The sequence below is a fragment of the Hemiscyllium ocellatum genome, chromosome 14 (genome assembly GCF_020745735.1).
Source record: "Hemiscyllium ocellatum isolate sHemOce1 chromosome 14, sHemOce1.pat.X.cur, whole genome shotgun sequence".
Lineage (NCBI taxonomy): Eukaryota > Metazoa > Chordata > Chondrichthyes > Orectolobiformes > Hemiscylliidae > Hemiscyllium > Hemiscyllium ocellatum.
The window spans coordinates 13,239,127-13,264,952 of NC_083414.1; the positions used below are offsets into that span (position 1 = coordinate 13,239,127).

Below are 25,826 nucleotides of genomic sequence, written 5' to 3' on the forward strand. Positions count from 1 at the left end.
CGAGATGATGACCAGACTATTCTGACCCCTTGGCATCATGGTAGCCCACAACTCTACCAACTTACTGAAACAGCTACTGATCCTGTACCAATAACCATCAAATCAAATGTCATTTACAAAATACCATGCAAAAACTGTAGCAAACAGTACATTGGACAGACAGGCAGAAACTAACCACCAAAAGACGTGACCCACTATCCTTGCATGCAGACAAGGGACAACACATCCATCCCAGGTCAAGCTAAACAGAAACATGCACGGAATTCCTAGAGGCCAGGCATTCAAACTGGAACAACATCAATAAACACATTGATTTGGACCCCATTTACCAATCTCTGAGAAAAAGAACTGGAAATGGTATCACTCACCTTAACAGACCAAGACACACATACGAAAGCGGGACTGAACGGCAGCGCCTGACCCGAGGCTTACTGATGTTACTGAGCATCATGACAAAATGTCTGAAAAGAAACCTACTAGCTGCATCTCAACCTGAGCTACAAATCTCAAAAAAATCACTGTTTCTAATTGATTCATGTGTTTAATTGCCCCTTATTTTTTAAAAACAGATACAATAGAAAAGGAGATGCGAAAACTGTTCAATATTTCAGCAGAAAAGGAGACAAGGTTGTGGAATAGATACATGACAAATACTTATGAGCAGCTTAACAAACCAGATAGCACTGTACAAGATGCTGGTTTGTATCAAGGACAGGTGAGTACAAAATTCTCCAATTATGCATTGAGACAGTGGTGCTTGAAGTGAGAGCACTACAAAATTTAAGAATAAAAGATGTTATATTGAGTCACTTAAAAAAACCATAAAATTTAGGAGCAGAGTTGGCCATTTGGTCTATTAGATATGTACCACCATTCAATAAGACCATGGCTGATCTGAGATTCTTATCCTCTCTTTCCTGCCCTTTTCTCCATAACCCTTGATTCCTCTTTTTACTGGTTAAAAATCTTATCTGTTACAACTTTGAGTGTTGTTAGCAACTCAATCTTGACACACATCTGCTGTAAATAAATTCCACAGGTTTACTACTCAGAGAGGAGAAATTTCTCCATCTGTTTTAAATAGGTGACTTTTACTCTAAGATATGTTCTTTGGTCCCTAATCACTCAGAATCGCAGAAATGTTACAACACCAAAGGAGACATTTCATTCATTGTCTCAGCACCAGCTCATTAAATCAGCATAATTGCCGAGTGACAATCTCCTGCTTTTTTCCCAATACCTTTGCATATTATTTTTAACCAAATAATCACTCTTCAATGCCTCAATTCAGCCTACCTCCACCACATGGTATAAAAAATTTATTGTCATGTGTACTTTTACATCAAAAATTCAGTGAAAAGTATTATAAGTCGCTACACCACTGCACCTGTATTAGTGACCTATCATACATAATAAAAAAGTAAAATTTAGAAAATATTCATCACAGTTCAGTTGACAGCTCCTGGGCTCAGGGAAAGCTGATTTAAGGAACAATGGAATACGCTGAAGTTGCAGCCGGGGCAAGATTGCCATGTCAGATCGGAAGTCTCCGCCCAAGAAGACTGCCAGACATGGCTGAGCGAAGCCTGCTATTCTCCATCCGTGTTGCTGCTGATCTGCTGTTCATCCCTTGTCCCAGCCTACGAGTTTCAGCTGGCGGGATTCAGCCCATGGCTTAACAGTGCCATGTCCAGCTTGTTCAGGCAGTGCATTTCATCCCCTATTTAGTGTGTTTTTTATTTATTCATGGATGTGGATATCGCTGGCTAGGCCAGTATTTATTGTGCTCCCGCTTTGTTCCAAGAGAAGTCAAGAGTTAACCACATTGCTGTGGGTCTGCAGTCACATAGGTCAGACCAGGTAAAGGCAGCAGTTTCATGTACTAAAAGACATTGATGAACCAGATGGATTTTTCTGATAATCAGCAATGGTTTCATGGTCATCATTAATCTTAACTCCAGATGTTTTTTATTCAATTCAAGTTCCACCATCTGTCATAGCAGGATTCAAAACTGCATCCACACAGCATTGCCTGGGTCTCTTAAGTTACTCGTGTAACAATAATACCACTTGGTCTTCACCACCTCAAAAAGCTGTGGAAAGGTTATTCTGCACTTCGCCTTTGCTGTTTTTTTCAGAAGGGCTAACTTCAATTTTGTTTTCCACAAGAGGAAATGACCTCTCTGCATCTACCCTGACAAGCCCCCTCAGAATCTTGTATGTTTCACTTGGGTCCCTTCTAAACTCCCATGAGTACAAGTCCAACCAACTCAACTTCTACTCAAAATATCTGTACCTCGGTACCCAGTACCTAAGATGGCCACAAAACAGCGTCATTACAAGGTTTTTCACGCATGTTCAAGTGCACATGACAATAAAGGCTATTTTATTCAAAGAAGGTTACTCCATACCCGCAATCAACCTCATGAACTTTCTCGAGACTGCCTCCAATGCCAGTATATCCTCTCTTGGATAAGGAGACCAACACTTCATGGTATTCTAGGTTGGCCTGTTTTAGCAAAGCATTCCTATTTTAATACTCGTATCTGCCTTCCTTGTTACCTGATGAACTTGCATTCTAGCATTTTTGAGATTTCTGCACTAGGACTCCCAAAATCATCTGTGCAATAGCTTTCTGCAGTCTTCCTCCATTTACATAATATTCAGGTCTTCTATGCATGCCAAAATGCATAACTCATATTTTTACAGAGAGAAATTTGCACCACTTGCCTTCCTACCTCTATGTCATTGGCAAACTTGACTATCATGTATTCACTTCATTCAAGTAATTAATATTAATAATTAGAACAGTTTAAAATTGTATAAGAAATTACGTCCAATATGTTCCATTCTACCACCTTTCCCTAAAAGGAAGTTTGCCAGTATGACAAAATAGAGATTTCTTTCAAACTTTTAATAGCAAGTCCCCAGTAAATGGGAGAAATCCTGATTTGTGCTGCTTTGTGTTATCATTGTTACTAGGAACATAAATTACACTGCTCTTGGGATTAAACAGGACATATTTCTGCAATGGGATTAATTCAACCCAACCAGCTATAAGATATCTGGTTGGGATGGATTAATTCCATTGCAGCAAATATGGATATTTGGTTTCTCAGTATGCCATAGAAAAGCTACCTGATAATAGATTAATTAATAAAATGAGAGAATGTAGAAAGGAGGAATAAGGGGCGGAATGTCTTGCTAGTTGTGTCCCAAGTCAGAAAGTGGACAAAGGGGTTAATTGCCATTATTCAATCAGACTTGGAACCATTGTTGTAGTAATTTGCGTTAATGAAGTGGATTGCAACAAATTGGAGAGAGAAATGAATTTGCAGTCAGAGCAACTAATTCATAACCACCTTCAACACAGTAATATAAGGATGGACATTTTGGTAGGAAAATTTAGGTAGGTCATATTGCTTCAAAGAGGAAAGTATAGGTTAGGTAGAGGAATAAAGGGGTCTATGTCCAAATACAACAACCACTGAAAGTTATGCCATGAGTTTGTGCAAGTTCTTTTTTTAAAGAAGAAAGCAAATAAATCGGTCACCTTTATTGTAGGTGAATAGAATTAAAGACGAGGTAAGTAATGCTAAGAATGCAACAAACCCTGGTGAGACCACAAAGTACTGTATGAATATTTGCTCGCCATGTTACAAAACTGATACAGAGATATTAGACAGTGCAGAAGTCATTTTTAAAATTTCGATACTTGAAATGCATGCATATACATATCAGAAAGGATTGACATGTCTGTTTTGGAGAGGAAAAGTTGAGTCACCTAACAAATGTTTAAAATCATGAGACATTTTGGTAGTGTGGACACAGGCAAATCTTCCCTGTTGTGGGGAAGATTATGACTAGAGCCTCTTACTAGTCACCAGGAAAACAACAAGGGAATTCAAAACAAAATTATTTGCCAGAAGTTGAGAACATGGAACTTTCTGCCAAAGGAAATGAGAGAATACTGTAGATGTTTTAAAGACCAGCATTTGAGGGAGACTGGCATACTTCTTCTATGCCTTTATATTCTCAAGGTGTAAAATCCTATCTTTTGATCTACTGTTATTCGTCAGTTTTCATTGTAAACATGACAATAATTAGGATATTGTGGGAAGCTATGGAAGAAATTGCAGAGCCCCAGCAGCAATTAGTATCATCTACAGCCATGAGTGAGGTGCTGGAAGAGTGGAAGGTGGTTAGTGTTGTGCCATTACTTTAAATAAAGGCTGAAAGGAAAAGCCAGGGAACTAGACCAGTGAGTCTGACTTTAGTGATGGGTAAGTCTTTGGAGGGGATGCTAGTCAGGATTGAAGTGAATTTGGAAAGGCCAAGGAATGATTGGGGATAGTGAGCATGGTTTTCTACATGGGAAATTACATCTTGTAAACTACTGAGCTTTTAGAGGACGTAATCAAAAGGATAGATGAGGACAGAGTGGTTGACGTTGACAGCATGGACTTTAGTAAGACCTTCGACAGGGTTCTGCACAGTAGACTGGTTAATAAAGTTAATTACATAGGATCCAGGGACAACTAGTCAGTTGGATACAAAATTGGCTTGATGGTCAGTGGCAGGGTGGTTGTGGAGGGTTTGTTTGGACTGGAGGCCTGTGGACCATGGTGTACTGCAGATGTTTTGCTGAGTCCACTGTTTGTCAATTATAAATGGTTTGTATAAGAATAAAGGCATCATTAGTACATTGGCGGATGGCACCAAAATTGATGGTATAGCAGACAGTGAAGATGGTTATCTAAGAGTACAATAGGATATTGATCAGCTGAGCCAGTGGGCTGAGGAGTAGCAGGAGGAGTATAATTTAGTTAAGTGAGCGGTGTTGCAATTTGGAGAGAGAAAATAGTGGGACTTAGAATGGTAGGGCCTTGGGGGATATTGTCAAACAGAGATCTACAAGTTCAGGTACATCCTTGAAAGTGGTGTCAGAAAGACTGGGAGGTAGAGGTAGCATTTCGTACGCTTGCCTTCATTTTTCAAAGCACTGAGTATAAGAGTTGAGAAGTCATGTTGTGGCTGTACAGGGCCCTTTTCGAATACTATATACAATTCTGGTCACCCTGCTATAAGAACGATGCTATTATATTGAAATGGTAAAAGTATGTTACCAGGTCTGGAGGGTTTGGGTGGTAAGGAGAACTGGAGCTTACGAGGTTGAGGGATACCCTTTATAGAGGTTTATAAAATCTTGAGGGGCATAGATAAGGTGAGTAGTAAGGGTCTTTTGGGTAGGGAAATTCAAAACTAGTGGTTTAAGGTAAGAGGAGAAAGATTTGAAAGAGACCTGAGGGGCAACCTTCTCCACACAAAAGGTAGTGTGTATATGGAATGAACTGCAGAGGAAATTGTTGAGTTAGGTACAGTTACAACATTTAAAAGACATTTGAACAGGAATATCATTGGGAAAGCTTTGGAAAGATATGGGCCAAATGCAGGCAAATGGGGCTGGTTTAATTTAGTTTGGGAAACCTGGTCGCCTGGATGAGTTAGACTTGAAGGGTCTGTTTCTGCGTTGTGTGATTGACTCTATAACAAATATATGCATTTAAACAAAATAGTGTTCAACCCACATTAAATCTTCCATTTGCCTCTTTAATTTGTTAATTGTACTGCATAACAGTCAACTTTTTAAAATGTTTTTCTGTAATCTTGATATAAGTAGCCAAGAACATTCAAACATGGAGACTGTTTTGAAAACATTTCTGTTATCCTAGCTGCAATGGAGTGAATTTTCATCAGAATATAACAAAATGTAGATATGGCAGCCACTGATTCATCAAACTGAGAATATAATATTTGCTTTTGGTGACTTGTAAAACTTGCATCATGCAGATTGTGAAATCCAAATGAAGCCTTGGACTCAGTTAGCTACGCATAGAAGTGAGAAGTGGCTTACATATACTAGACCAGGAACTTCATTATTCATCACTGTAGCAATGGAGTAGCATGTATTTGTTTGGCAAGTTACACAGAGCCTTCATTTCACAACACTGCCCTGAAGACATTTGTGAGATCAGGCAGAGTCTTTGTTATGTTACCACTGACAACCATTGGATGGAATTGGACTGGGACTGACAGCAAACAGTATTTTTCAGCAACACCTATTTATTTAGCAAACAGCAATGCAAGCAAAATCTATTTAGAGTCTATTTGACACCCTGTGAATGACAATAAACAGAGCTCATGACCAAGGCGACAAACTTTCCCAACAAAACAGGGTGATTACCTAACCATTTTCTATTTAAGAGCAATCCAAAATGTTCATAAGAAATCAATTATTTTTTGTTCCACTTTTAAATTGGCATGACTGTTATGTTTTGAATCATAACTGAAAATGTGGCATTAGATCCACAAAGTTGAATCATTTTATGCTCAACCGAGGAAAGGGCTCAATACAAAAATTCAAAATTGCAGACTTGAACCGCTAAATGTAGCATTTGTTTTCTGATACACTGACAACTTCAGATAGCTTCATGCAATTGAACATTAATTGTTATAGTACCCTCCTGAGGTAACCTATTGCAAAACCTCTTAACCAAAAGTATTGATTTTCATTTCCAAATAGTAATCGTGTATTGTGCCAATTTCATCCCAATGGTTGATACCATGCTGACCATATAGATTAGATTAGACTTACAGTGTGGAAACAGGCCCTTCGGCCCAACAAGTCAACACCGACCCGCCGAAGCGCAACCCACCCATACCCCTACATTTACCCCTTACCTAACACTACGAGCAATTTTAGCATGGCCAATTCACCTGACCTGCACATCTTTGGACTGTGGGAGGAAACCAGAGCACCCGGAGGAAACCCACGCAGACACAGGGAGAACGTGCAAACTCCACACAGTCAGTCGCCTGATTCGGGAATTGAACCCGGGTCTCAGGTGCTGTGAGGCAGCAGTGCTAACCACTGTGCCACCGTGCTGCCCTAACCACTGGTGAGTCCTAACATTTGGATTTTGAAATCCAGTCTGTGGTAAACCTAAGTAATCATGATTTGGAGATGCCGGTGTTGGACTAGAGTGTACAAAGTTAAAAATCTCACAACACCAGGTTATAGTCCATCAGGTTTAATTGGAAGCACACTTGCTTGCGGAGCGCCGCTCCTTCATCAGGTGATAGTGGAGGACACAATCCTAAGGCACAGAATTTATAGCAAAAATTTACAGTGTGATGTAACTGAAATTATGCATTGAAAAATACCTCGATTGTCTGTTGAGTCATTCATCTGTTCGAATACCATGATAGTTTCACCTTTCATGTGTAAATCACAAAACCTTTTGTTTGCAACTTTTAAAACCAAAAGGGTCTATTTCCGTGCTGTACATCTCTATGACTCTAAATGGTTACTCTTCATCATCATTGAGCCAAAGCTAAGACGGTCATCAAGCTGCTACATTATAAAGGACATGTGATACCAATCTTTATTTCCCCTAAATGTTCTCTCTCATTGCTGGTTAATGGTCAGGTACGCTGTCAAGTGCTGCCTTTTTCATTCATACCTTTAAAATGTTTAGGAGTACGTGGGAAATTCTGTTACCGCCACACAATTTTGCATCATTCTGTGGTGCTCTCTCTCGATCATTCTTGTTCTGTCTCGTGTGCTCTCTTCCACCCCACATTCCACCCCCAGTCAGTTAATAAGAGTACTGTTTATAATTCAGGTGCAGTGCTTTTGTTCCAGCAATTAATTTTGCTGTGTAACATGCTAAATGTTATATCATGAAGCTTGAGTAGAAACTGCTTGTACATTTGACTGCAGAGATCTCTTCAAGGTTTGGTAAGGAGCGTAGAATGTAGAACAGTACAGCTCAAAACAGGCCCTCAGTGTTGCGCCGACCTGTGAATGATTCTAAGTTCATCCCCCTACACTATCCCATCATCATCCATGTGTTTATCCAAGGTTTGTTTAAATCTCCCTAATGTGGCTGAGTTAACTACATTGGCAAGCAGGGCATTCTACGCCTTTACCACTCTGAATAAAGAACCTGCCTCTGATATCTGTCTTAAATCTATTACCCCCTCAATTTGTAGTTGTGTCCCCCTCATGCAAGCTGACCTCATCATCCTAGGAAAAAAACTTCATTATCTATCCTATCTAATCCTCTGATCATCATCTATGTCTCTATCAAATCCCCAAAGCAAGTGATTTTAGTAGATCTATTTGGCTGTATGCGATTGTGTTCTTTGTTCATTTTAGCAAGAAAGTTAAAATTATCATTGATAGTAGATGACAAAAGCAGGTATTTTGGGGTTAGATTTCTTGTGAGTCAATGAAATCAAAGTTAACTGAAAACTGGCGAAGCTGTGATTGCTTTTACTTGGTTTTTAGTGAGTCATGAGGTTTTAATTTTGTGACATAGTCCACTAGAATGTGCTGATGTTAAAGCTGACAGTTGTGCATCAAAATTTGGGTTTGCAACTGCAGTAAGTTGTCAGTTATGGCAGATTGGGCGGAGCTGATGGTCTGCTGTTGGCAGTAAGGAAGATTCTCAATTTCAAATGAATGACAGCTAGTGCATTACAATTTAAGTTCTAGTGAGAAGTGAAGTTAGTTCCAAGTTTGCTAGTGAAACAAGTTTGTGTTTATAGTCAGACAAAAAATCTATTTTGAACTTTAACAACTCTGCCCATATTCTTCTGAATCCATGTGCTTCTATTACTAAACCAATATCCTATTAAAAAATGGTCTCTGTTTCATTAGCTCGTTATAGTATCGTGTTCTTGGTTCTAACAATGCTTATTGGAGGATTTCTGCCATTATTGTCTTTTTATGATGAATTTGCTGTCTAATTTAAAAACAATCTCTCATATGGGAATATCTCCGTTTCAAAAAAAAGTACTTTTTTTTCAGTCATTCATTTTGCAATTTTTCATTTCTGCACTAGGCCAGTTAATCTTCACTTCAATTTTCAAAGCCCTAATCTGTTTTCTATAATGTGATGTTCAAACTTTGTTTTCTAAACTTTCAATCTGTAAGAAAATTCATGGGTTTGTGGAGACGGGCAGGGAATGAAGGTCACAGTTAGATTAACCATGACTTCATTGAATTGTGCAAAGACTTGAAAGGCAAGTGGACGTTTCTTGTATGTAATGATCCATCTTATTGTAATAACACTAATTTTAGTATTTCATTGCCAATGTATATATACAACTTTCCCATTTAAAGCATTTGGATTGATAGCAGTGGCTAAGCACATTCTCCAGGGGCTCACATTGATTATTTGTTGGTATTACCACAGAAATGAGAGCAACTACATACCTGCTGCCTTGGATGGGTGATTAATTAAGTTGTAAAAGAGAACAAAAAGGGATACCATTTTTTTTTTGAAAGGTATATTCCAGTCTAGACAACCTGGATGTGCTGTGAAACACTGATCTTGTATTAACTGAGCATGATTACCTTTTTTCTCCAGGTTTTAGTAATAGAACAGAAGAATGCTGATGGAACTTGGCCAAGGCAGACATCTCAAGCAAAGTAAGTTATGATCATGTGGTATAACAATTTCTTGAGACAATGAAACTTTGTGATTAACATTAAATCTCTGGAGGGAACATGAGCTTTTTTTTGTATCCTGTATTCTTGTGTGTATGATCTTGAGATTATTGTTTAAATTATTCAGCCATGACTGAATGGCAAGGTCCTGGGGAGTGTTGTTGAACAAAGAGGCCTTGAGATGCAGATTCATAGTTCCTTGAAAGTGGACATCCAGGTAAAGAGGATAGTGAAGAAAGTGGTTTGCTTGTCTTTATTGAGTATAGGAATTGGGAGGTCATGTTTTGACTGTATAGGACATTGGTTAGGTCAGTATTGGAATTTTGCGTGCAATTCTGATCTTGGTATGGGATGTTGTGAAATTTGAAAGGGTTCAGAAAAGATTTACAAGGGTGTTGCTAGGGCTGGAGGGTTTGAGTTATCTGGAGAGGCTGAGCAGACTGAGCTGTTTACATGGAATGTTGAGGAGGAGGGGGTGATGTTATAGAAGTTTACAAAATCATGAGGGGCATGGATAGGGTAATAGACAAGGTCGTTTTTCCTAGAGTGGAGGAGTTCAGAACTAGAGGGCATCGATTTAAGTGAGAAAGATATGAAGGGACGTAAGGGACAACTTTTTCACGCAAGGATTGGTGCATGTGTGAAATGAGCTGCCAGAGGAAGTGGTGGAGGTAGGTACAATTACAATATTTAAAAGACATGTGGATGGGTTTATAAAGAGGAAGGGTTTAGAGAGATATAGGCCAAACAGTGGCAAATGGGACTAGATTAACTTAGAATATCTGGTTGACATGGATGAGTTGATCTGAAGGATCTGTTTCCATGCTGTACAGCTCTGACTTGAGCACATTTATTAATCAGACTCCAATTTCATGGCATATTGTAATTGTCAGCATTGTCTTTAAAGATGATCTAAGAACACTGTACCCTACTGGTTAAAATGATGGGCCACCTAGTAACGATATATCCATTTTTTTCAGTCTTGCTGTGATCTCTTCAGAAAATGTCAATGTTATTGATTAGGAGAGAGAGAATAGGCCAAACCGGTTTCTATCTGCCTGTTTCCATTGTGTGAAGGATCTGTGAAGCTGCCAGTTCAAAACAGAATTGCATTTGGTGCATGTCCCTGGTGATCAAACTACTGCCTGCAATCTTTGTTAAAGCTTACATTTGAGTGATACTGCTCTGTGGTATTGTGGGAATCACTCCTATCTATGTAAGTCAGTAACTTCAGAAGGGGAAAGGAGAAAATTAAAGTGCAGGAAGAATAAAGCATTGTCTCTGAAATAACCCTTATTACAAGAATGATACTGTTCATTTATTGTAATAGCTTCAGCCAGCTAGCAAATTGCTATCTTGCCTGTTTCTTCCATTGCATTCCCTGTGTCGTGTATGGCTCCACTATATTTTAAATTGCCTTGTCTTTTTTAAACTCAAACTATTTAACACTTCAAAATATACTGTAAGTATTTAGCATTTTTCTTTATTCTAGCTGCATCCTTTCTTCTCTTTCCCATTTTAGAGAAGTCCTAATCAAAAATGATATTGCCATTAATTGACTGACTCAATTTTTTTTATCAATTGTGCACAGTCGTACGTTTTGCATGCTCATTGTATCAGCTCATTTTGAAGTTTAAAGACTTGAGCTGCTGCTGACCAATTTAATTCGCCTATGTACCAGCATGACCTTCACCATATATGAGGAATCATTAATGGTATTCAAACAATCAAAATGGAGAAAATTGCTACAGTTACGTTGAGTTAGCTAGCAAAATTTCAATTTAATTTTGTGTGAAATCTGTAAATGGAGTGTAAAGATTTTTAGTACAGTTTGTGACCCTATCTTAAAATGGGTATTCAGTATTAAGGGGAGACAAAGACCTCGTGATATTACCGCTGGACTGTTAAACCAGAGAACCAGATAATGTTCTGGGGAACCGGGTTCAAATCCTGCTGCGGCAGATGGTGGAATATGAATTCAGTAAATATCTGGAATTAAAAGTCTAATTGTCGACTGTTGGAAAACCCATCTCGTTTGCTAATTCCTTCAGGAAAGGAAACTGCAATCCTGAGCTGGTCTGGTCTACATATGACTCCAGACCCACCGCAATCTGGTTGACTTTTAACTGCCCTCTGAGCAATTATCGATGGGCAACAAATGCTGCGTAGTCTGCGACGCTGTCAACTTGTGAATGAATGAATGAGTGAAGAAAAAAATAGTAGTTTCACTATAGATTCAATTCGAAAGAAAGGATTTTCATTTTTATAGAAGCTCTACAGCCACTGGATTTTCTAAAGTATTTTGTTAATACAGTAAGTTTGTCTTTAGTTGGCATTACCTTTTGCTCTCAAATCGAAATCCCATTTCTGGAAATGAACATATAATCTCAATTATTTGAGTTCAGTTTGAACTTAGTTCAGAATGGTACCAATAAGTCTATGCTGTACTAAGGGGCCAGCTATTGAATTAAATTTTGTACAAGTCTTATCTTATATTTGGGTGATTTATATCTACATTAAATTCTATACATTATTCAGAGACCAGGGTGTTCTATGTTATCTTGGCTGCTATTACTTTCAACTAGTAACACCAAAAATATTAACAACACAGCATAATCCTTTGTGATCTTAGAGTCATAGTTATACATTGAGGAAACAGACCCTTTGGCCCAACTCATCTGTGCCAACAAACTTGTATATCAAATATTACAAAAGTCTTGAGGATAAATTTGCTTATATATATTGGCTCTTGGTCCAGTGTTGTCTCGGTGTTGTTTTGAATATTTATGTTTCCATTCATTTCCTGTGGAATCACTCTGTTATTTAAGTAATTTCCTCCAGCTCTCAAACTGAGGTCTTTCAGTTGTAGCTTTCTGTGCATCTCCAGTGCTCATAGCTTCACCACTGGCAGTCATGCTGCCAACTCTCTAGGTCTTGAGGTCTGAAATTCCCTACTTAAAATATTCAATCTCTCATCATTCAGATGCTATTTAGAATCTATTCCTGTGGTTAAATGTTTGGTATTTTGGTTTAATATCGCCATGGTTCAGTCAAGCTTTTGTTTGCCTGATTAAATTTGCTTCTCTGATATATTTTGTCATACTTAAAACAATATACAACTATTTTCCACCTAATTTATTAAACCCATAATTATTTTGGGTACTTTGAGATATGAAACACAATACAAATGCCAAGGGTTATTTTTATTTTATACTTAAGTGTGGATCCATGAAGTTGACTTGCAATTTGATTTGAACTTGCTGAATGTTGTCAGCCAGCCAATTGTAGAGATGAGGAGAAAGTGAGGACTGTAGATGCTGGAGATCAGAGCTGAAAATGTGTTGCTGGAAAAGTGCAGCAGGTCAGGCAGCATCCAAAGAGCAGGACAATCGACGTTTCAGGCACGAGCCCTTCCTGAAGAATGGCTCATGCCCGAAACGTCGATTCTCCTGCTCTTTGGATGCTGCCTGACCTGCTGCGCATTTTCAGTTCAGTTGTAGAGATGATCCAAGCTATCTCATGCTCTACCGTTAGAATTGCTACTGTTGTTGACTGCCTGAAAATAGTTGATTTGACTTAAATGTCGGGCTGTAGAGAATGTTGGGTAGAGAATTGTCATAGTTTACGCTTCAGGTTGTAGTTCTTCTCTCCGACAATTTACTTTTTCTGCCTGCCACCAGTTTCCAAGTAGCATGCAGGAGTTCAATTAGTGAATCTTTGTGGCACCTTATAGGAACCAGCAAAATTGCAGCCCATCAGGAGCAGGTCATTTTGACCGTTTACATTAGCATTTATAGTTAAAGGCATGAGAATGGAGAGATTCAAGATGGCAGCAACCCAGCAAGTCTGAGTCTGTAGTGCTCTGCCTACGATTTGGGCAAAGTCGGGCACCCGCCTTCACCTCACCCTTTAAATTATTTGAGATAGCTTTGCCCAGCGTAGTCAGTCATTTTACATCAAACTTGGATAGTTTGGTGTTGTTTCTAAAATGACTAAGGACAAAAGCTCCTGTAGCTCGCAACAGGCAGAGACCCTTTCCCCCCACCTCCCCGCAGCAGAGATGTCTGCGGTCGCCTCGGGGGTCATAACCTGCGGAGGCGAGCCTGCTCTCCAGGATCACCAAACTTCAAGAGAAGATCGACGTTTTTATTGAGGAGTCCCGGTCCAGGTGGGAGTCAATCTGGACAGCATGTCAGAGGGGCGAAGCAATAGGCCGCGGTCTCGGAGACTGCTGCCAAGTCATCAGTAGGTCAGGTCCGGGCTCTCGAGCAGCAAATCCGGACCCTGGAAGAGCGCATCGCTGAGCTCTATAATCGGGGCTGACGGAAAAATATTCGGTTGCTGGGCCTTCCCAAACTGGAAGAGGAAGGCCAGCTTGTAGACTTTTTGGAGCGATGGCTCCCACAACTATTAAAGTTGGAGTCGGGACCAGGCCGGGTGCGGGTGAAGTGGGTCCACTGGGTTGCTATACGCAGACCCAGGTCGGACCAATGCCCCTGCCCGGTTCTAGTCCGACTCCAATGCTACAAAGAAAAACAAATGCTCCTGGAAGCCTCCAGAGTCCTGGGGAAGGATTCACAGGCCATGATACACAAGGGTTCCAGAATAATGTTATTCCAGGACTTCTCTCCAGCCGTCGTCTGCAAGAGGAGGGTATTCGATGAGGCGAACAAGTGTCTGAGATCTAAATATCGAATATTCCATGCGTTATCCAGCAACGCTGCTCTTCAGCCATGGAGGATCTGTTTACAACTTTGGGTCGCCGGAGAAAAGCAAAAGAATTCTTGGACTCTCTTAAATAGATTGCGGGATTCGAACTGTACAGATAATGGACTTTATTTTGTCTCCCCCCGCCCCCCCCTTGTTTACCCCTTTTTTCTTTTTTTTCGTGGTGGGGTGGGTTACTCTTAACTTTGGTTTTATGAAACACTTGAATTTGTCTACTCCATTTTATAATGCCTGGGCCCTGGCTAGGAGAGGTTATGGTGGGGTTATCGATAGGTAGTTATGCCCTCTGGAAGCAAGGGGGAAGGTCTCCTTTCAAGTATGTTTTGCATTTTTTTTACTTAGGAATAGCTTTTCATTGTGTTGGTTTAAATGTTTTAAAGAAGTTTTTTTTATTTGTGAATTTACTATGGACTTTATTCAAGGTTTTCTGAGTGGGGTTCTTCCACCTAAGGGGTCTCGGCCTTGCCTGGATGCTTGTGGCTAACCATTCGCTGAGGTGGTGCACCTGGAATGTCAAGGAGAGTAGTTCACCAATCAAAAGGAAAAAGATTTTATCAAGTTTCAAAAAAGGGTCGATGTAGCTCTCTCACGGGAGACACTACTTGATAAAGAACATTTAAAGCTACAACAGGGTGGATTTGATCAGGCTTTTTTCTCATCTTTCAGTTCAAAAAGTAGGGGAGTAGCCATTCTTATTTGGAAGAATCTTCCTTTCCAAATGTTAAGCCAGGTAAAAGATGAGTCTGGACGATATGTATTGATCAAAGCCCTAATACATAGAGAGGAGTTTTGAGAAGATGTGTAGCTCAGGTTGAAGTTTTGGATGTAGGTTTTCTCACTGAGCTAAAAGGTTCATTTCCAGACGTTTCTTTACCTTATTGGTAACATCTTCAGTGGACCTCATGCAAAGCAATGCTGAAACATCCTGCTTTCTATTTATATTGGATTACATTGGACAAACAGACAGAAAACTAGCCACCAGGATACATGAACACCAACTAGCCACAAAAAGACATGACCCTCTCTCACTAGTATCCTCAAATATGGATGAGGAAGGACACCACTTCGACTGGGACAATACATCCATCCTAGGACAAGCCAAACAAAGACACTCAAGAGAATTCCTAGAAGCATGGCATTCCAACCGGAACTCTTACCAACAAACATATCGAGTTAGATCCCATTTACCACTCACTGAAAAAAGGAACTGGAAGTGACTTCACCACCAGAAAATAACATCACAGGAAATTACATCACCAACCCAAAGAAGCCCAATCATATAAATAGAAAGCAGGAATTTTCAGCATTGCTTCACATGAGGTCCACTGAAGATGTTACCTTACTAGGTAACAAATCTTCTGAAAATGAACCTTTCAGCTCACCGAGCAAACCTACATCCACGTGAAGAGGAATATGGAATTTTGAATCTTTATTGCCCTCCCGGCGCATCCCTTTAAATTTGTAATGGAAACCTTCTCTTAAGTTGATGACTTTTGGAGTCCGCCATACAATTATTGAAGGAGATTTTAGCTGTATTATGGATCCAGAGACACAGAGGATACCTAAGAGTACTGCGGGTATATCTCCGAGATCTAGACAACTGGCAGATCAGAATAAGGACCTAGGGCTAGTACTTGTATGGAGATGCCTTCATCCCCAGGGTAGAGACTTTACTTTTTGCTTTAACCCACACAAGTGCCATACCAGAATTGATATGTTTTTTGCCCTCTCGACCCTTTTGCATTCCATACAGTCTTTTAAAATAGGTAATATAGCTATTTCTGATCATGCCGCCGTATATATGGAAGTCAAGATTAGGGATGATGGGATAGGCCCCCGACATTGGCATATGGATCCCTTCTTATTGAGCCCTCCACAACCACCTGATGAAAGAGCAACGCTCCGAAAGCTAGTGTGCTTCCAATTAAACTTGTTGGACTATAACCTGGTGTTGTGATTTTTAACTTCTTATTGAGGGATAGCAAATTTATAAAGTATTTTTTGCAGGAATTCAACACCTTCTGGAAAATTAATTCAGATACGGCCAGTAACCTGTCGATGATTGGGAGACCCATAAAACATGACAGCGCAGTACAGGCCCTTCAGCCTTCGATGTTGCGCCGACCTGTCATACTAATCTGAAGCCCGTCTAACCTACACTTTTCCATTTATGTCCATATGCTTGTCCAATGACGACTTAAATGTACTTAAGATACTTAAGCATGAAGGCATATGTGCGAGGCTTGGTCATCTCATATTCTGTGATCCCAGAAAAGATTAGAGGGAGAGCAACAGTGTCTGCTCGAGGCTCGCTTGAAAGCAGCTGAGACAGCGTACCTTAACAGGCCTTCCATTACTAAGTTACAAAGGATCACAGCCCTTAGGGCAGTCTTGAATACTGCAAATACCCAAACAGCAAAGAGGGAAATATTATTTGCAAAGCAGAGATTATTTGAATATGGCGACAAGCCTGGCAGATGCCTAGTACATATTATGAGAAAGAAAAAGGCTTCTCAAGCCATTACGTCCAATAGAAAAAGATGCTGGTACCCCTACGAGTGATCGTAAAAAGATCAATATAGCCTTTAGATAATTCTATTTTGAACTGTATAAATCGCAGGACTGTGAGGATAGGACTGAGAAGATGGAATCCTTCTTTAAAAATTTGGCCCTTCCAGCTTAACCTCTGAGCAGGTGCCGATCTTGAACGCTCCCCTGACAACCCAGGAAGTACTCAACGCGGTTAGACAGCTTCAGAGTGGCAAAGCACCTGGAGCAGATGGTTTCCAGGTTGAGGTCTATAAAGAATTTATTGGGGAACTGGCCAGGCCACTCCCAAATATGTATAATTATTCACATAGTCAGGGCTACCTCCCGCCTTCTTTGAGAGAAGCACCATCTCTCTTATTCTTAAAAAGGGAAAGGCCCCAGAAGATTGCTCATCATATAGACCCATTTTCTTACTACATGTGGATTTCAAAATTCTTTCTAAAATGTTAGCATTAAGATTGGAGAAGGTCTCACCATACATCATGCATCATAAAAGAGGACCAGACGGGGTTTATAAAGGGCCACTGGTCAACTGATAATATTAGAAGGGTCTTAAATATAATACAAACCTGTCAACAGGGAACAATACCGGGTTTAGCTGTCACCTTGAACGCAGAGAAGGCATTTGATCGGGTAGAATGGCCATATCTTTTTTTATACACTGAAAGGTTTGGTATCGAAGAGGTATTTACTAAATGGGTTTCAGTGTTACATAATGATCCCAAAGCAGCGATGATCACCAATAGTTTTAAGTTCAAATAGCTTTAGTGTTGGCAGGGATTGTTGGTAGGGATGTGATTGAACCACTGACAGAAGCTGTACGAACTGTCCCTAACATAACGACTCCGAGGGTTGGATTGGGCAAACATAAAATCACTCTATATCTGGATGATGTCCTCCTCTTCTTGAGTGATCCGTTGATATCTGTGCCCCATCTAATCTAAGTGATCAATTTATTTGGGATATTTTCAGGCTATAAAATTAATTTTGTGAAATCTGAGGCCATGCCGTTGGGAGGTCTTGCCAGTGTATCCAATTTACTGGATGGATCTTGCTTTCCCTTTCGGTGGTCACTAGAAGTTTTTCTGTATTTAGGTATTTTTATCACATCAGTATTTGGTCAGCTAATTTCGTGCACATATTAAAGAAAATAAGACAGGACCTTCAACGCTGGGGAGATCTCCTAATATCCTGGTTAGGCAGAGTAGCCCTAGTTAAGATGAATATTCAACCTCGTCTTCTATACCCTTTCAAGTTTCAGAACATCCTTTCTATAGAAATGAGACCAGAATTGCACGCAATATTTCAAAAGTGGCCTAACCAATGTCTTGTACAGCCGCAACATGACCTCCCAACTCCTGTACTCCATACTCTGACCAATAAAGGAAAGCATACCAAACGCCTCCTTCACTATCCTATCTACCTGCAACTCCACTTTTAAGGAACTATGAACCTGCACTCCAAGGTCTCTTTGTTCAGCAACACTCCCTAGGACCTTGCCATTAAGTTTATAAGTCCTGCTAAGATTTGCTTTCCCAAAATGTAGCACCTTCTATTTGTCTGAATTAAACCCCATCTGCCACTCCTCAGCCCATTGGTCCATCTGGTCCAGATCCTGGTGTAATCTGAGGTAACCCTCTTTGCTGTCCACTGCACCTCCAATTTTGGTGTCATCTGCAAACTTACGAACTGTGCCTCTTATGCTCGCATCCAAATCATTTATGTAAATGACACAAAGTAGATGACCCAGCACCACTCCTTGTGGCACTTCCTTGTTTGCTTTCCAAAATGCAATACTCTGCATTTAGCTAAATTCAACTCCTTAGCCCATTGGCCCAATTGATGAAGGTCAATTTGTAATCTTAGGTAACCTTCGCTGTTGATTATACCACCAATTTTGGTGTCATCTGCAAACTTACTATGCCTCCTAAATTCTTGTCCGAATTGTTTATATAAATGACAAAAATAGACCTAGCACCAATCACTGTGGAACTCTGTTTTTGACTCTGCTTGCCAAGATGTCTGAAGCAAATCACTAATTGTGAAAATTTTGAGAATACACTTTTCTGCACTTGTGTGTTGTCTCCATCAAATGCAACAGTAATTGTAACTTCCAATTAAAAGTTTAAAGCAAACTTAAATAGACAACATTTAGTTGGTCTAAAACTAATGGTTCAGATGTAGATGTTAAACATACCTTAATTTCACCATTGACTGTCCTATTATCTCAGGATTGATAAATATGAGATCATTTTATGCTGTTTTACAATATCATGCACTTGATTACATTTGACCATGCAGAGCAATTGTCAATATCTTTTTTTGATTCATATTAAGGTTTTGAAACTCTAAACCAGTAATAAGTATTCAGTCGCAGATTTTTTTTAAGAAAGCTGGATTTTAAAGAAAAAAAGTCTAATGATCAATTTTAATTAACTGTTTGGACCATTCAACTAAAATACTACTTTGTAATTTGCAAGAGTATACATTGTACTTAATTCATTTTTGTTTCCAGCGAGGACTGAGCTGCAAGTTGAACGAATTGCAACTGCATGTTTGTATCTATAGAGGAACATGGGTCATTTTCTTTTCTACTAAGTAGAACTGCAGGAAACTTACTGAGATTTCTAGCATTAACCCGATACCATACAACACCGTGACCAGACCTTAAATTCTGCCCCTTTTTTACCCTCTCCTTCCCTCCATTATTGTTACTTCTACTTTGCTTTTCTGAAATCACCGGAAACAATAAGAGATCCTTGTAAAAGATATACATGCAACCTCTGTTCCAGTTAATGTTCTGTAGTGATCTATTAACTTCTGACAGAATAAGATTTATTATCCCCCTTGCTTAGTTTTTTTGAGTAATTGTATTGCTAGGCATGCAAGACCGCTCATGTTGCCTTGCATCTGGCAATATGATTTGTAAATCCATGTTCGTGCCTTTGTTTTTTATGACAGATCCAGCACTGCCACCAGCAGAAATTTATCTACCTCTCCAAAATCCTCGACTAGCTGCAACTCCTACTCGTCCTTGTCCTCCCCTTCTACAGTCTCTAATGGTGAGAGCAACAACTCCAGCAACTCCAGCTACATATTAAACAGCTCCAGCTCCACCAGGGGGTGAGTGTGCCTGCATGGTGGAAAGACATTGCCTTAAATGCCTCAGTCAGTTTTTATTTCAAACTAAAAAGTGACCTGGTGGCTTTTAATTTCAAAATCTATCTTCACTCATCTAAATCTTTTTTTTTGTCTTTTCTGTTCAGTTATCCTATTCAGCTGCCATGCACAATTTCACATTAGGATCTTAGCTCTAATAAGGCTCCTGTTTTACCACAGAACTGAGATTCCCTGTTGTTTGCTCAGTTGAGTGATTCAAGTTGAATCGTAAAGAACAAATAGAACTTCTTATTTATTATTATAAGGCTTTTCTCCCTTCCCATCCAAAACAATTACTGAAGTATTTAGAAAATTAATATCTTGGTGTAAAAATCCTGAGAGAGGCAGAGATTGTTCCATTATCTGTTGTCTGGGAGTTTAATGATTTTGTAAAGCTATTGTTTCTTACTCCACCCTAGTGTCGTGAAAACGAAAATGAATTTGGCTATACATTTCAGACATTTTTGAAACAGAAGTTGTGTGCATTACTGGTGAACCTTTAGCTTCTGCCCACTGTCTCAACAAGCCTCAGCTATAGTGTATTCTTTGTAATATTTTCAGGTGACTATTTGGTGAGTCATTCATTCTGAACTAGCCAAAAGTGGCATTGTAAACTCCATTGCATGGCCTTACTGTTTGGTCTGATTTCCTTTGAATTAAAGTTATGCTGAGCTAATTATTTCAATGTTTTGTTTATGGAGGGAAAGTCCGAACCATTTTCAGATAAAGATGCTCTGGTTGATTTGTTTCGTATTTTGAGTTGCTGCTCCATCTTACCTTCATGCTTCTTTTGTAATGCAGTGTAATTTTTATGTCGAATGATACTGTCATATATGGTTGTCCAATTATGAAATTTTACTGATATTTCACATAAAGTTTGATTTCTTATGTTTAGGTAGTATTCTGACTTAGTGGTATTCAATCATAATCCAACAGATAGTAGCTTTGCACCATTGACTCCTGAACAAAGCTCTCAAACCAAATGTCTGAACTTACAATTCCCCTCGTACTGAGTAAGATTACTGTTACAGCAGGACATCATCAGTGCAGTAAAACTGTCACACACATTGGTCTTAACCAACGCAAGCTTCCATCATTGGCTGGCCCAGGCTATTCCTTTAAATGTACGGATTTCATACAATCTCAGAGGTAAAACCCTAGAACTCTGTGAGAAGATAGGGAAGAGATCGCTCAACCGCTTGTTGAGACAGTTGTATCATTGATTGTCACAGATGAGGTGTTGGAAGACTGGAGGTTGGCTAACGTGGTGCCACTATTTAAGAAAGGTGGTAAGGACAAGTCAGGGAACTATAGACCAGTGTGCCTGACGTCTGTGGTGGGCAAGTTGTTGGATGGAATCATGAGGGACAGGGTATACATATATTTGGAAAGGCAAGGACAGATTAGGGATAGTCAGCATGGCTTTGTGTGTGAGTAATCATGTCTCTCAAACGTGATTGAGGTTTTTGAAGAAGTAACAATGAGGATTGATGAGGGCAGAGCAGTGGCCGTGATCTATATGGAATTCAGTAAAGCATTCAACAAGGTTTCCCCATGGGACACTGGTTAGCAAGATTAGATCTCATGGAATACAGGGAGAATTAGCCATGTAGATACAGAACTGGCTCAAAGGTAGAAGACGGAGAGTGGTGGTGGAGGGTTGTTTTTCAGACTGGAGGCCTGTGACCAGTGGCATGCCACAAGAATTGGTGCTTGTTCCACTACTTTCCATCATTCATATAAATGATTTGGATGTGAGGTGTAGTTAGTAAGTTTGCAGATAACACCAAAATTGGAGGTGTAAATGGACAGTGAAGGTTACATCAGATTACAACGGGATCTTGATCAGATGGGCCAGTGGACTGAGAAGTGGCAGATGGAATTTAATTCACATAAATGCGAGGTGCTGCGTTTTCCGAAAGCCAACCTTAGCAGGACTTAGACAGTTAACGGGAGGATCTTAGGGAGTGTTGCTGAATAGAGACACCTTGGAGTGCAGGTTCATAGCTCCTTGAAAGTGGAGTCCCAGGTAGATAGGATAGTGAGGAAGGTGTTTGGTATGCTTTCCTTTATTGGTCAGAGTATTGGGTACAGGAGTTGGGAGGTCATGTTGCGGCTGTACAAAGACATTGGTTCGGCCATTTTTGGAATATTGCATGCAATTCTGGTCTCTTTCCTATAGGAGGGATGTTGTGAAACTTGAAAGGGTTCACAAAAGATTGACAAGGATGTTCCCAGGCTTGGAGCTATAGGGAGAGGCTGAATAGGCTGGGGCTGTTTTCCTTGGAGCGTTGGAGGCTGAGGGGTGACCTTATAGAGGCTTATAAAATTGAGGGGCAAGGATAGGGTAAATAGGCAAAGGTTTTTCCCTGGGGTAGGGGAGTCCAGAACGAGAGGGCATAGGTTTAGGGTGAGAGGGGAAAGATATAAAAGAGACCTAAGGGGCAACGTTTTCATGCAGATGGTGATACATGTATGGGATGAGCTGCCAGAGGAAGTGGTGGAGGCGAGTACAATTGCAACATTTAAAAGGCATTTGGATGGGTATAGGAATAGGAAGGGTTTGGAGAGATATGGGCCAGGTGCTGGCAGGTGGGACTAAATTGGTTTGGGGTTTCTGGTTGGCATGGATGGGTTGGACCGAAGGGTCTGTTTCCATGCTATAAATCTCTATGATTCTAAAATATGTAAACTTATTTTCCAATTTGCAACAGTTTAGCTTATATTTGGTTTTTTCAGGTCAAGCGGTTATGGATCTTCGCACAACAGTTCTTATTATTATAGGGAATCTCATGCACCAAGCCAAGCAGGACTTTGTGGCCTAAGTAATCTTGGTAATACCTGCTTCATGAATTCAGCGTTGCAGGTAAGATTCAACACATTTCCTGCGAAAATAGTTTGAATTGTTGTACTGTGTTCGTACTCCTTAGGAATACTATTTTTTCATAGGAACAATTTTGAATACATTTAAAATATTTTCCATTTTGATCTCTTTTAGTGTTTGAGTAATACTGGTCCATTGACTGATTATTTCCTACAAGGAAAGTACGAAGAAGAACTAAATCGGGAAAATCCTTTAGGAATGAGGGGAGAAATTGCTGAAGCCTATGCCGAATTGATCAAACAGATGTGGTCAGGGAGAAGCTCTTATGTGGCACCTCGGATGTTTAAAGTAGGTTCTGTTGGATTCTTTCGTATAAATTGATAGTGATTGTTGAAGGTTAGATTTTAAGACAAATTAGATTTTAAGAAAACTCATCACCTTGTAAAGATGAAATGAGTTTAAGATCTGGAATTTCAGTTTCTGTTTTATATCAAAGTTTTGTATCCACATCTTGTGCCCTTTCACCTATTTTAAAGCAGGTTGTCACACTTTCTTATTCGACTGAATATCTGCATTATGCTGTAACCATTTTCATCAGACTATATGTGAGAACTTCTAAGTGAAGATAGTGACAAATTAGTTCATATTTTTACAATACATAGTACGAATTTAATTTCCATTTAACAAACAAAGTAATTAGAGTAGATTCCCTACAGTATGGAAACAAGACCTTCGGCCTAACAAGTCCTCACCACCCTTCCGAAGAGTGAACCAGCCAGACCCATTCCCCTATCCAATATTTACGCCTGATGAATGCATCTAACACTGGGCAATTTTGCATGGCCAATTCACCTGACCTGCACATCTCTGGATTGTGGGAGGAAACAGGAGCACCTGAAGGAAACCCAAGCAGACACTGAAAATATACAAACTCCACACAGACAATTGCCCGAGGCGGGAATCAAACCCGGGTCCCTGGCGCCGTGAGGCAGCAGTGCTAACAACTGAGCTACCGTGACGCTCATGATTGCCATATAATTCCCCACACAAGAATGATTTCTGGTTTTGTATGTGTATTTGTCCATCTAATGAAACAGAGGCTGTTGAGTTGCATTAGACTTTCCACTTGTTTCTACTAGGAGGCAAACTTGTACCTCACATTTGGTACTGAATTGCATTTGCCAGCCTTTGCACATAAACTAATTAATTTTGAAATGTGGATCATTTAGTGGTTGTGGATTATATATGCAACATACCAGGGTGATTTCTTAGCTGGGAGAAAAACTGTCATATATGGTAAAAGCGCTTCTGTATAACAAAAAAAAAGCATTTCAAGGGCTCTTGTGATGCAGTGAAAGCATCCCCTACCTCAGCCAGGAAGCTAGGTTCAAATTATACCTGTCTCGGGTATAACAACACCTCTGAACAGATTGATTGATTGATTAGAAAATGTCCAGAAAGGTCTTCTAGGGGTTCTTTTGACACTGATAATATCCCTGCATTCAAGTGCCAACTGCTCCAGGAGTGTGTCATAACAGAAAAGTAAAAAATGTAGATATGAAACAAACAAAAGCAAATTGCTGGAGAAACTCAGCATTTGTGGCAGCATTTGAGAAGAGGAAATTGTTTCAAGTCAGGGACCCTTGGATCTGTTTTCTTTTCACAGGTGCTGCCAGTCCTATTGAGTTTCTTCAATCTCTGTTTTCATGTTGTAACATGCCTAAACACATTGGTTTAAAAATGCATAGAAAGGCATCCCATTGCACCCTACCATCTTTTAAAAGTGTCTCTGCCCCTATTTTTAGCATTCTGGGTATTAAACTGCATGTGGTTATCTATTTCCACTGTTATCAGGATCCAGTATTTTGTGCAAATTTCTCTTTGGTGACGTAGAAAATTAAATAATACTTTTCAATGCAAGGAATCATATCATTGGAGCTAATTCTGTCCACTTTGATCTAATTTGTAAGTTATACAATCAAGATTGTGAAATCTTGATTAACAATGTGAGACGCCAGTTCTTTGTGGAAAATCAATCATTTAAATGAACAAACCCAATCTAATTATATTTCAATGCTCCTGTTCAACATGAAAGGAAGGAAACAGACACTACAGAAAGTTATAATTAAATCTTTAAATGTAAAGTTGGTTTTTATAGGACAGCTTTATACGAGAACCTACCAAGAAGAGATTTGTGCTAGTGGAGTGTTTGAAATAAATTTCAAGTTACTACAGAAGTAGTTCAAACTGCATTTTAAATTCTTCATAATAAGTATTTCTGATCAAATTAAGTATAGGTTTAAAACTATAAATACCCTGTTAAGTATGAAACTTTTTCTTTCTCCAGACCCAGGTTGGGTGTTTTGCTCCCCAGTTTTCAGGATACCAACAACAGGATTCTCAAGAGCTACTTGCATTTCTTTTAGATGGCTTACATGAAGATTTAAATCGTGTGAAGAAAAAACCCTACTTAGAACTTAAAGATGCTAATGGGAGGGAAGATGAGGTAAGAATGACTGAATAAACCTCAAAATATTGCAAATTTGCTTATTGCATTGTGAACATTGATTAAAACACAATTTGCTATTTATTTCATAGCCTTGGTCTTTTCCAAAATATTTCACAGGTATTGAATTACTTTTGTAGGATAAATATTGAAATTTCCTCTTAAGATCAAAGTTTGGAAATGTGACCCATCTAAATCTATTACAAATAATTGTTTGAGTGTGACTCAGCAGTAACTGGACAGTTATTCTATCCTTTACCCGCTGGTGTCATATTTTCAAGTCATTAAATCTTGATATCAGTTGATTGCAGGAAGCATTTTATTGCCAAATAGCAAAAATTAACGTGTCCAGGCACTTTGTCCGCTTGCTGTTGTTCAGATTCTTTAGTAAAAGAATTTTAAACTCTAGCATCTTTGTGTCCACCTATCCAAGCTAAGCTTTCTTTTGCACGTGTTTGATTATGAAAATTCCCCTCACATCAATTAACCCATTAAAAATCTCATTGAAACTTTCCTCGTTGGCATCCATTCCACTAGTCTAT

The 25,826-nt window shown here is 39.5% G+C and overlaps 1 protein-coding gene across 3 annotated transcripts in view; it reads left to right on the top strand.

The window, feature by feature from the left end:
- Positions 1-25,826, top strand: part of usp4 (ubiquitin specific peptidase 4 (proto-oncogene)) — a 94,335-nt gene that overhangs the window by 33,171 nt on the left and 35,338 nt on the right. For 2 of the 3 annotated variants that reach the window (XR_009645428.1, XM_060835372.1), the window contains exons 5-10: positions 570-715; positions 9,438-9,499; positions 19,757-19,918; positions 22,694-22,820; positions 22,953-23,126; positions 25,126-25,284. Coding sequence is in view for 2 of the 3 variants with exons in the window: in XM_060835372.1 (XP_060691355.1) it covers positions 570-715; positions 9,438-9,499; positions 19,757-19,918; positions 22,694-22,820; positions 22,953-23,126; positions 25,126-25,284 (830 nt within the window). In the remaining variant the exon portion in view is untranslated. The remainder of the gene's footprint in view (positions 1-569; positions 716-9,437; positions 9,500-19,756; positions 19,919-22,693; positions 22,821-22,952; positions 23,127-25,125; positions 25,285-25,826) is intronic. The other variant, XM_060835373.1, reaches the window with a different exon arrangement.